This window comes from Myotis nattereri, assembly GCF_964212035.1.
Source record: "Myotis nattereri genome assembly, chromosome: 7".
Lineage (NCBI taxonomy): Eukaryota > Metazoa > Chordata > Mammalia > Chiroptera > Vespertilionidae > Myotis > Myotis nattereri.
In genome coordinates this window covers 55,810,419-55,822,763 of record NC_138082.1, presented here as the reverse complement: position 1 = coordinate 55,822,763, position 12,345 = coordinate 55,810,419, and the positions used below count along the sequence as shown (strand labels likewise).

Genomic DNA, 12,345 nt, shown 5'->3' with positions numbered 1-12,345 from the left:
GGAGACAGCTGATTGATGGTTCTCTCTCATCATTGATGTTTCTGTCTCTCTCCCTCTGCCTTCCTTTCTGAAATCAATAAAAAAAAATTTTTTTAAATAAAATAGGCAATAGGTAACTGACTAAGCTATAGTTTGATTCATTTTGTTGGCAATAAGGAGTAGTCAGAGGGTATTCTGAAACTGGCCTCAGATAAATATCTTGATGAATATCTAAGACCAGCTCATTTATATTAATGTTTCTGGAAACTTGGAACTCAATGCCTTTTTGATAAGCAGGAAAAGCTATGTATTTGTTGGTTGTAGCCACTTCAAGACTTTAGGGTTACAAAGCTGAATTTAAGTGCTGATGAGATTTGATGGGTCTCTAGCCATTAGGATATAGGATAAGCTATTAAAATGTGTAACAGAAACAAGCGTATTTCACTTTAAAATGAGATGTAAACTTAATTATATATGTGTAATAGACAGTAAATATTAAAAATTATAGTCTCTTTGGCAGAAACAATTAACAAAGGAAGGAATTTGAGTTGACAACGGACTACTTTTAATTACAGTAAAAGAATGAATGTACCATACAATTTGGGTTTTATACCTATCTTTTAAAAAGTGAGCATTTGCTTTGTGCCAGGTACTGTGGTAGGCACTTTTCACTCATTATCTCATTTGATCTTTAGATAATGCAGTTATTTTTTGTCATAATGGAGGAGATAGACTTAGAGGTTTATTAATTCACTTAAGGGTCACAAAACTATTTTTTATTTTTAAATATTATTTTATTGATTTCTCCCCCCTATTGGGGATGGAGTCCACAACCTGGGCATGTGCCCTGACCAGGAATCAAACCAATGACCTCCTGGTTCAAAGGTAGATGCTAAACCACTGAGCTACACTAGCCTGGAGCAATATTCTTAAGTAGCAGAGCCCATATTCAACTCTAGGCTGCCTAAATACAAACTCTTAATTCTGAATCCCAATTCTAGATCAACTCTCTCTAATCATACTGCTTAACGCAATCCTGGAAGGAAACTTAAAAGATAACCACATCAAATCCAACCCAAGACATTTATTTTGCAGCTACTTATACAACACAATTGACTTCATTTCATACTCAAAAATAACTACTTGCTGTTTAAAAATTTTGAAGGAATAGGAGTCTCTCCCAATTTCCTTTCTGCTTTAATGGTTAGGTGAATATGTAAGAGATGGAAGAGTAGTTCACATATTCCCATCTTAAATGAAGTTGAATGTCTTATCAAGGCAATACTTTTCCTACATGAATTTAAAAATCACTTCGTCTATTGATACTTCATTTTGAAAACTAGATAAGGGAAGGATATTATAATGTACAAAAGAATGCTACATATGGTGAATTAATGCTCTCTTCATTTTTTTTTGCAATAGTAATTTATATTTTAATTTTTAACATTAAGAAGCAATGAGGCAAATCTTATTCTATATAACTTGAATTTAATTTTTTACTAGTACTTTACAAATTTTAGAACAAGCTTTTGTTATGAAAATTTGAACATTTAAGCACTACCCTTCATTATTGATACAATAATTTTAAAAGTTTGATCATTGTTCTAGATGCCAACTTACATTCAAGTTCTATCAGGATATTAAAAGTACTTACAAAAATTTATGTTTGGTGATCACTTTTTAGACAACTTGGAAGTAGAAGGCATGGTTTAAAATGAGGTGAATTTTAAATAATGAAAAGGAAAGCTTTCTAAATAAGATATATAGCATTAATAAGAAATACTAGTGAATACTTTTAGAAATACTTATACTATTTTTATATGAAATACTTATGGTAAGTATTACATATACAAATAGATCCCTAAAATAACACCTGGGTTTTAAAAATCAGTTCCAATGTGTAAACTTACCTGTTGTTTCATAATCTTTATCTGTTCTTTTTGCTTTCGCTTCTCCTCAGCAGCCATTATTGCTATGATGAAAGACCAAAGCACAGATACCATCAGAAAAGGAATGAAGAAGAGATGTCTTTCATGAATTATCCAATATTTATGCTTAAAGTTTATGCTATCATTTAAATCACCCACCTTGCTGTTTTTTAGCTTCTTTGGCAACCCGAGCCTGTTCCTGCTTTTGAAGTTTTCTCAAAAGCTTTATTTGTGCTGCTTGCCTGGCTATTTCTGAAAAACACAAAATTTTAAAGAGTATCATTAACAACTTTACATAACTGCCATCTAAAAACAACCTAAAAACTTTGTGAAACTGGTATCATCAGGAAGGACACTCTTTTTAAAGAAAACTGCCTAAGATTAGAAATGAAGTAGGAGAATGGTGTGGCAGAAAATGTCATGTTCATTTCCCTTAGAAATTGCCAATCTATTTCATCAAATATGATCCCGTATATGAAACTACCCAAAAATGATGCTTCTCTTCATTCTCATCACAGAGAATAATCTAAGCACATTTCTTTTCACATTTCATCTAATTGCCACTTAGTAGAAAAGTAACTGCAAAAAAACTTGATTTAGCTTCAGTCTTAAAAATAACAAAATGTATAAAAATGAAAAAGAACCCAAAAAAACCCAAACATAATGTCACCCCAAACTTAACACTTCAGCTATATAAATGGTAAAGTTTCTGAATCCAATGAAATTTTCATTAATGAAGGAGAGAGACTAAATCTCCTAAAAAAAAAAAAAAAAGTAGAGTAATGGACAACTAACTTAGTTCTTATAATTTTTAAGGATAAAAGTACTAGTATGACTAGAATCGACAGGGCATAACAGTGTTCCCAGTTCTTCATTCCTCCCTCTATCCATGTCATTTGCAATGTGACTCTGCAGCTGCTCTCATCAAGGCGTGCAATGTATTTTCTTGTCCCTTGATTCTGAGTTCAGTCATGTGATCTTCCTTGGCCAACAGGATGTTAGCAGTTGTGATGAAAGAGAAGTTTGAAAAGTGTACTTGTACTTGTACTCTTTCTACTCTTACTCTGTGCCTTGTCCTTTCGAGTGAGGATATGTTCGGGCTAGTCTGCTGGGGGTTGAGATACATGGAGCCAGCTGACTGCCAACATCTGAACAAGAACAGCCAAGATCAGCAGTGCCTCCTTATGTACCTCAAGCTGATTTCATCTGCACATGTCATGCTCAGTGGTGTACACCACTGATGTGTTGTGGTTGGTTCTTTCCCAGAATTATTGTGGCAATAGGTAACTGATACAGAAAACATGTAATGTCATGCTTTCTTTGCCAGCAAACTTGGTTGGACTACTTCTAACTATAAAAGTGGTTTATCATAACACCAAAAATCATTTCAGAAAATACTTTACATTAGACATTGTTTTAAACTATGTCACAGATGAAGTTTTAAGAAACCTATATATTTTTCCAACATCATCTATTTTTTTCATTGATTTTTAGGGAAAGTGGAAGGGAGGGAAGAAAGGGGAGGGAGAGAGAGAGAGAGAGAGAGAGAGAGACAGAGAGACAGAGAGACATCAATTTGTTGCCTTCTGCACATGCCCTGACTGAGGCTAGGGATCAAACCTGTAACTGAGGTATGTGCCCTTGACTGGGAATCAAATCCATGACCCTTTGGTCCATGGGCTGATGCTCTAACCACTGGGAAACACTGGCAGGGGCCCAACACCGTTTATTGAATAGACTACCTTTAGCCATTGTATGTTTTCGTCTTTGTCAAATATTAATTAACTATAAAAGGTGTGCATTTATTTTTAGGCTATTTTGTTCCATTGATCTATATGTCTGCTTTTATGCTAGTAGCATGTTGTTTTAATTAGTATGTCCTTGTAGTATAGTTTGGTATCAAGTAGCTTGATTTTCTTTTTTTTGTTTAATTACTCCAACTTTGTTCTTCTTTCTCAAGATCACTGTTGTATTTGGGCACTGTTGGTGGGAATGCAGATTGGTGCAGCCACTGTGTAAAGCAGTATGTTACCTCAAAAAATTAAAAATGGAACTGCCTTATGACCCAGCAATTCCACTTTTGAGAATATATCAGAAAAAACTCAAAACACTAATTTGAAAGATTTGCACCCCTATGTTCATTACAGCAGTATTTACAATAGCCAAAATTTGGAAACAATCCAAGTGTCCATCAGTAGATGAGTGGATAAAACAGCTATGGTAAATTTACACTCTGGAACAAAAACTTCTAAAATCCCCTCAGCTTAACTACCCCAAACAGTTACTATAGAAGCCTTTTAGAAATAAATGATAAAGTGATTTGTTCCTACTTTCTTTTTCTTCCCCCACAAAACATGCATATTATACCCCATTCAATTGTAAATATTAGTAATAATTACTCATCTACTGTTTATATACATGTTGAGAAAGGATACACACACACACACACACACACTAAGGTCAAAAGTGATGAAATTGGAAAAATGCTACTATAATGCAATAACGGAGAACTATGCAACAATACAAACTAATTTGAAATTTACAGGGAGAAAAATCATTGGGTAAAAGATGAATAATTAACTTCTATTATAAAATAAAATTTAATTAAGTGGGCAAATATAAAGGTGTCATTTGGGGACTATTGATATTTGTATTAGATATAAAAAACATGCAAGAAGAACCCACGTTTTGGGTATCAGTTAATACTAAGCTTTCTTATTTTATGCAAACAATGCATACTCCCTACTGTTATACATTCTTCAGAAGAATCAGTGGTTTATTGACAATACTGATGTTAAAAACTCATCATGTACTGCTATATATTAACTTTAAAAAATATCTTCACTTGTCGAAACCGGTTTGGCTCAGTGGATAGAGAGTCGGCCTGCGGACTGAAAGGCCCCAGGTTCGATTCCGGTCAAGGGCATGTACCTGGGTTGCGGGCACATTCCCAGTAGGAGATGTGCAGGAGGCAGCTGATCGATGTTTCTCTCTCATCGATGTTTCTAGCTCTCTATCTCTCTCCCTTCCTCTCTGTAAAAAATCAATAAAATATATTTAAAAAAGAAATATCTTCATTAGTAATTCAGGGGAGATGAAAGCCTTAATAGAAACCACATAGAATAATATACTAAAGCAGAGAAAAATTTATAGGACATGAAGTTATATGCCAAGCAGTTAATTGCATGCCATTGGTAGAAGTATGAAGTGGAGCAATCTCTTTGGAGATAATATTTGCCTATTATTTATCAAAACTTGAAATGCACATATTCTTTGATTCAGATATTTTATCTCTAGTATTTTACACTATAGATAGCCATACCTATAGAAGATATGTATAATACTTATGTATTGCAGCCTTGGTTATGATAGCAAAGATCAGAAAACAGCTTAAACAGTCATCAAAGAGAGAATGATCAAATGAGTATAGTAAAGCAATATGTGGCATCGCTTACTACTTACTATTCAGCCATTAAAGGCATAAGGTGGATTTAAAAGCTTTGATACAGAAAGATGTTCAAGAAAATTATGTGGGGGAAAAAGCAAGCTAATAGTATATATACACTATAAGTCCATTTATTTTAGAAATCTAAAGGATATATGTATTACAACATGTTATATTGCATACTTACATCTACATTATAAATATGAGTATGTATGTGCACATTTCTGGATAGATTAACAAACTTAACAATTTTACTCATAAGTGTCTTTTATTGTAAAGTGAGTGTGAATAAGTGTCTTTTATTTTGTAACACTCTGTTCTATGAGCTTTTGTTGTGGATATCTGTTTTATAATAAAAACAAAGCAGCTAAAAAGAAGTCAATATTATGATGGTGTTTACAATAAATAGAAATAAATCAGGCTTTTTCTCCAGAAATACACAAAACAAAAAAACATAGAAGTAGTAAAATCCTGTTAGTCTTTTTTGTCAATTTTATAATTAAACCTTTATTTTACATTGACATATATGCATATATATATATATATATATACACACACTAGAGGCCTGGTGCATGAAATTCGTGCACTCAGCGGGGGGTCCCTCACCCCAGCCTGTGCCCTCTCACACTCCAGGAGCCCTTGGGGGAGCCCATAGGAAGCAGGCCAAAGCCATCAGTTGGATATCCTTAGCGCTACCACAAAAGCGGGAGCGGCTCCCGCCACCACCACTGCCCTCACCAGTTGTCAGCCTGGCTTCTGGCTGAGCGGCACTCCCCCTGTGGGAGTGCACTGACCACCAAGGGGCAGCTCCTGTGTTGAGTGTCTGTCCCTTGGTGGTCAGTGCACATCATAATGACTGGTCGTTCTGCTGTTCGGTTGATTTGCATATTAGCCTTTTATTATATAGGACTAGAGGCCCGGTGCACAAAAATTTGTGCACTCGGGTGGGTCCCTCAGCCCGGCCAGTGCCCTCTCACAATCTGGGCCCCTTGGGGGCCCCTCCCCCTGGCTGCTGGCACCAGTTTTCCTCCGGCGCCTGGAACCCAGACCTTTGCTCTTCGCCGGGAGGGGCCCGCGCAGTGGGCTAGGGACTTAGCTCTTTTAAAAATACTTCTGAATGTTTGGTAAATAACCCTGTAGGAATCTACTTTCTGAAACATGTTGGTTGTTAAGGGCTGATTTGGGTAATCAACAAAATGTATGTTAAAATCCTAATCCCCAGAACCTCAGAATGTACCTGTATATGGAGATAAGATCTTTAAAGAGGGGATTACGTTAAATTGAGGCAGTTCCAGTGGGACCCTTAGCCCATCTCACTGAAGTCCTTATCAGAAGAGGAATGTTGGGGTCCTGCCTCAGCAGGTCCAGGGGTTCCCAAAGGTGTGGATGGAGTCGACGAAGAAGGAATGACACAGAGGCAGCGTTCAGGTGATCATCATAGCCAGGTTCTCTTTTTATTGTCCTGTTACATCTATATTTATACTATTTGATCCTATAAGCATGCCTCTATAAGCTTTTTTTTTTGCCGAGGAGAGCATGGGGTCCGTTTATTGGGGGGTCAGTCAAAGGGGGAGCTGGCTAGGGTGGGGTAGGGCAGCTACTTGTCTGGCCCCCGAGAAACCCAACTTGAGTCCAGAGCCTTGACCACTTTGAAGCCAAAGTCTTCCTCCACCTTTATCTGCACGGGGGCCAGCTCCAGAGTCAGCGGGACTCCCGCCCAGACCCCTTCCGGTGGCACTCGCTGCCTCTTCCAAACGCTGGGCCCCTCGCCAGTGGCCGGGCTGCTGGCTTCTGTGGGCGCTGGCATCCTCCTGGGCGCGGACAGCCCCTCTTCCTCTGGAGGCTCGTTCTCAGCGTTGCCTGGGGTGGGGGCATCTGTGCCCTGGCTGCCCCCGTCCTCCAGTAAGATGGTGAACTGGCTGGCCCAGTAGTTGTTGCCTTAGGAGTCCAGCACCTTCATGAGGAACCTCCGCTCCTGCTGGAGTCTCTGTGTTATTCTCTATACCTGATGGAGCCTGTTCAGGACCCGCTCCTTCGCCTGCTCGATCTCCCTGCAGCGCCGATCCAGCGCCTGGTACTTCCTGCGATTGAGTTCCCGTTGGCACCACCGTTGCCGGCCTCAGGCTGCCTCCTCCTCTTCGTCTCACTCCTGGAGGCTGGAGCTGCCCAGACCCCCAGACATGAACTCCACTTCGGTCTCAAGCTCGCTCTCCAGGATGTGACCACCTTCAGCGGAGGCAGCGCCAGCTCCCAGCAGAACTTCCAACCTTGCAAGCCTCTAGTTTAAAGTAGCTTGCAAAACTACAGCCCACTGGACTTCACAGCCAGGCACCCAGGCCCGGCTGCTAAGCCTCCTGGGAGTTGTAGTTCTCTATTTCCAGCTTGCCTCCCTCGCCCCACCCCCACCCCAGTCCCAACTGAAAGGCCCTGCTGGCTGGTCTAACCCTGTGGCCAGGCATCTGAGTCACCTCAAGTCTTTATTCCTGTCCCGACACCACGCCATCTGACCATGGAGACTCTCCTCTTGGGAGGCCCCTGGGTCTCCTCAGCCCAGTCACCGGATCGTGTGCCCCAACGGCAAAGCAGCCCTGGCGCCTGGGTCTACTTCTGGGTCTCCTTCTGGGGTCTGGCTGCGACGCCCCTGGGGACCGGATCGCGTGCCCCAGCTGAGACGCAGCCCCGGGCCCTGGGTCTCCTCAGCCTGGGCAACAGATCGCATGCCCCAGCTACGACGCAGCCCGGGCGCCTAGGTCTCCTGCTGGGTCTCCTGCTGGGGCCTGGCTGCATCACCCCTGGGGTCCAGATGGTGTCCCCAGGCAGCTATGCAGCCTGGCCTCTGGCCCTGCCTCTGGGTGTTCTCCCATCACTGGTGATCAGTGATCTGAGAAGCCAGGCAGGGCAGGGAAGAGGCAGACATCTGCCTCTTCCCTGCCCCACCCAGCTTCTCCGATTACTGGCCCAGGGCCGGCAAAGGCGGCCAGGTTCTCCTATCACAGAAGCTGGCAAAGACAGCCTGGCTTCTCTGAGCAAAGGCAGCTGGGTTCTCTGGCTCTTGGCTGCCACCTGGTTTCCGATTGCAGTCAGCAGCAGGCAGCTTCTTCCCTTCTTCCCCTTTCGCCTCCCAGCATTGTGCCTACGTATGCAAATTAACCGCCATCTTTGTTGGCGGTTAACCGCCATCTTGGCTGGCAGTTAATTTGCATATCACCCTGATTAGCCAATGGGAAGGGTAGCGGATGTACGGCTAATTACCATGTTTCTCTTTTATTAGATAGGATGCTTGTGAACACAAGATACCAACACATATATTGATATACATTCAAACAGTCTTAAGAGGCTTCATATTTGTAACCTGTAACTCAAACTCATAGCAGAATTACTTTAGTCAGCATTCTCTGTGTCAGATATAACAGGAGATGTTCATGTTGATAATTTATGTATAATTTAAAATCATAAATACATTTGAGATTATTATGAGCACTTTGTGCTCAATTAATGATCATTTTCGTTTATCTTAAAATGAATAAATTCTGATTTAAATATATTAGATGGGCATTTTGAAATTATGTAATATATCCAAACTGCAGAGGAACCCAAACTAAAAGCCTGGGGTTACTCACCAGCAATTGGAGTTCTCTGATTGAAAATTTACTGCACAGATCCACACATTTTGGTTATTCCCTCGTACCACCTCAAGGAATCGGGAGCTGTTAACATGAGAATTCCAGAAGGTTGGCACAACCCTGAGGTGTGTGCCAAGTGCTGGTTGATTCCCTTTCTGTGTGAGCCTTAAAAGCTTATCACCCACCTTTGTAATTCTAAACACATAGGGTAGGATGAGTTTATGAGTGTGGCTCTTGAAAGGAGCTTACCTAATCAAAGAACTCCAGTTACCAGTGGGACTCCTAATTTTCCCTTTATTTTAACACAAATATCTATATTTTAGAAATTGAGAGCAACGTCAAATCATTAAGTCAAAAACGGATGAAACATACTTTTCAGTATGAGAACTGCAGTGTCAGATACATTATGCCTTTTACCTTGAGCTTGCAGTTTTCTTAGCAATTTGGCATCTGTGTTATCTAGAAATTCAGCACCGCCAACATTCGGAGGCCGGCCCTTCCGACGTCTCATCCTGGACTCCTCTCTTGCCCTCTGTCTCTCTGGATTTGGCGGTCTTCCTCTACGGCCCTCCATTGCTCTGATGCGAGGAATGACATCCTCTTCTTTTAAAAGACACCACTGCATTCCCTTTTAATGAACATTTTAGAGAAATAGTGTTAAAAAATAGACACAAGTGTTCAATAAGTCAGAAAATTCTAGGTAAATTTACAGGCATTTTGAAATGTATAAAGGAGGTACAATCCTTAAGAATTGTATCTTTAAAATTAAATTTATGTTTATATTTGTTCTTTGGCATATATTTTGTATGCTAACTTTAAATACCTAAAGAGAACTATATCTATACAAACAAAAATTATATAAATAGAGATATATACCTTAATCACCATTTCTGAATTATAATGACAATAACGTTGGCAGATAATTAAAAATACCAGTTGTGCGATGACATCTTATGGATTGTTCTCATGGGTTATTAGTACAGCCAAACACTAGGCTATTTCAACAATAGATAAAAGTATCTCTTTAGAGAAATCTTATAGCTAATAAACCAAGAAGAAATACAAGAGATAAAATATCAGCATTTTACAATGTCTGATGAATTAATGGATCTAAGCATCGAACTTGCATGTCTGCCAATCACCCAAAAGAGACAACCAGATAGACATCAGCTTCCTGATAGAGGTTCACACCATCACCCCTCTATATTAGTCTTACCTTACCAAAAAATCAAAACTAGAGTTGATTAAGCCTCTAGATTTAATGACTATAATTTCACAGGAAAACAGGGTGAGAAGTGTATGTTAAATTACATAGCAAAATCCAGTCTATAGGAAATTACAAATTATCCATTTTCTTCAATAAATTTTAAGAAGTAAACAGACTATAAGGAGCCTCATAATATGTATTAAAAAATCCCAAAGGTAAGTGTGGACCTTATCTAGAACCTGATTCAAACAGACAAAGTGGTCAGAAAATTATAACAGTTATGGGACAACTGAAAATTTGAATAAGGACTGATATTTGAAGATATTAAGAAATTATTATTTTAAAATGTGATAATGGTACTGCGGTACTCTTGTAGGTTACTCTTATAAGTTACAAGAGTCCCTATCTTTTATATAAATAAATTGAAATATTTACAGATGAAATAAGACATATAAGATTTGTTCAACAAATTATGGAAGAGGAGAAGCAGATGGGGGTATATGTTAAACAATATTAGCCATGTGATAGTTTCTAAAGCTGATGATGGGTACATGGTATAGATTATTCTGTCTACTTTTGTGTCTATTTGAGATTTCTAATTATAAGTTTCCTGACAGAAATACATACAACAGCATCATGCTAGTGTATTATAGAAATATTCCTGCTCAGTGTATAGATACAATCTGAGTCTAGTTTCCATTATCCTCCGTATGTCAATCAAAACAAATACAATGTTATGTTTTCTAACTCATAGCAATATGTCCAAAGTAATATGCTCATATATTGAAAAGGCATCCTTTAAAAATAATCCTTTGAAGAAATTGTTTTAGTATTCTGTTTCTTACAGAAATGCGTTTAGAGATAACGCATTTGTGTGAAAATTAAGGAAATTTTATAAATGTTCTTTTTTCTTAAAAGAATCTAGCTTAAATCGATTTAACTTGAACCTCTGTGGGTAATTCTGCAACTACAACCAACCAAAAGTTCTCAGGTTCTGTTTTATTCTATGATTCCTAACCTAGGGCAAGGTGTCTATGCCTATCTCATTAAACGGGTACTAAAGACACAAATAATACTCCTGCTGCCATAGCCGAATTCAGCTACACCTACATTCCAAGCAGGGTGCTTTATTTCATTCATTGTGAATACATAATATACTTTCATCTTCACACCAGCTCTACCTAACAAAGTGGTTTTGGTTGTTCCTACAGTACAACTGAAGGAATTCAGGCCCAGTGAGGTTAAATAATTTCCTGAGGAATAGAGGCAATAAGGAACAGAACTGTGATCCAAACCCAAGACTGTCTCACTCTACAACCTTGTTCCTAACCACTGCATGTACCGCACTGATGTTACAAACATGTTCTTATACTTAGTATCTGATCACGATATTCAGACATGAAAGCACAGCCAAGATTATGTCAAGATAGAATTGTGTCAGAAAAAACCTTTCAGGCATATAGTCCATATCTACAGGTTAAAAGTAATAACTATACTAATTCTTTTCAGTAATTCCCATGTCAAAAATAATTTTTAAAATTAATGCTGAGGAAAATAAGTGGTTTTTGCTGAGATTTCAAAGGAAGTCAATAGGAACAATAGTTAAACTAACTGTATATTTAGGCCATAAACCACTAAGAAGGAAGCCATCAAGACAATTTTATGTTCATCAATATGGGAAGCTTTTGATTAGTTTAGGTTTTCATTTTTCTATTCTGCTCTCAGGCACCAACCCAGCATGCATCACATAAAATGAGAAATATAAAAGTGACATCTGTGGCACTGGGAGTAGCAGAGAGAGAGTCTGTCACGGAATCACATTCAGTTTTTAAAGTATCTTATTAATAATAAAACCAACTATTAGCCAAGATTTAATGGGTTCAATCAACCTATCTTTTTTTATCCAGTTACAATTTTTAGTTATGTTTTTGTTCATCAAGGAAAACATACCTGTGTCAAAATAGGAATAGAATATTTTGGGCCAAAAATTACCAGAGAAATATAGTAACATTATCATTTACATTTTGCCCTTGGCATTTAGAAAGTAATTATTTTCTAAGAGTATTGCATATGTTGGGCTACATGTAATATCATCTGACTCCCAGATTTTAGAAAATGAGAAATGGATTGTTAGAAAAATCAGAAGTTATCTTAGCTTTAATT

General features: G+C 38.6%; 1 protein-coding gene across 1 annotated transcript in view; it reads right to left on the bottom strand.

Moving 5' to 3' along the window:
• The window catches only part of BAZ2B (bromodomain adjacent to zinc finger domain 2B), a 330,950-nt gene that overhangs the window by 60,541 nt on the left and 258,064 nt on the right, over positions 1 to 12,345 (bottom strand). Inside the window, exons 19-21 of the mRNA XM_081095898.1 lie at positions 9,393 to 9,603; positions 2,067 to 2,159; positions 1,890 to 1,951 (exon numbers count right to left, since the gene is read on the bottom strand). Of these exons, the coding sequence (XP_080952024.1) occupies positions 1,890 to 1,951; positions 2,067 to 2,159; positions 9,393 to 9,603 (366 nt within the window). The remainder of the gene's footprint in view (positions 1 to 1,889; positions 1,952 to 2,066; positions 2,160 to 9,392; positions 9,604 to 12,345) is intronic.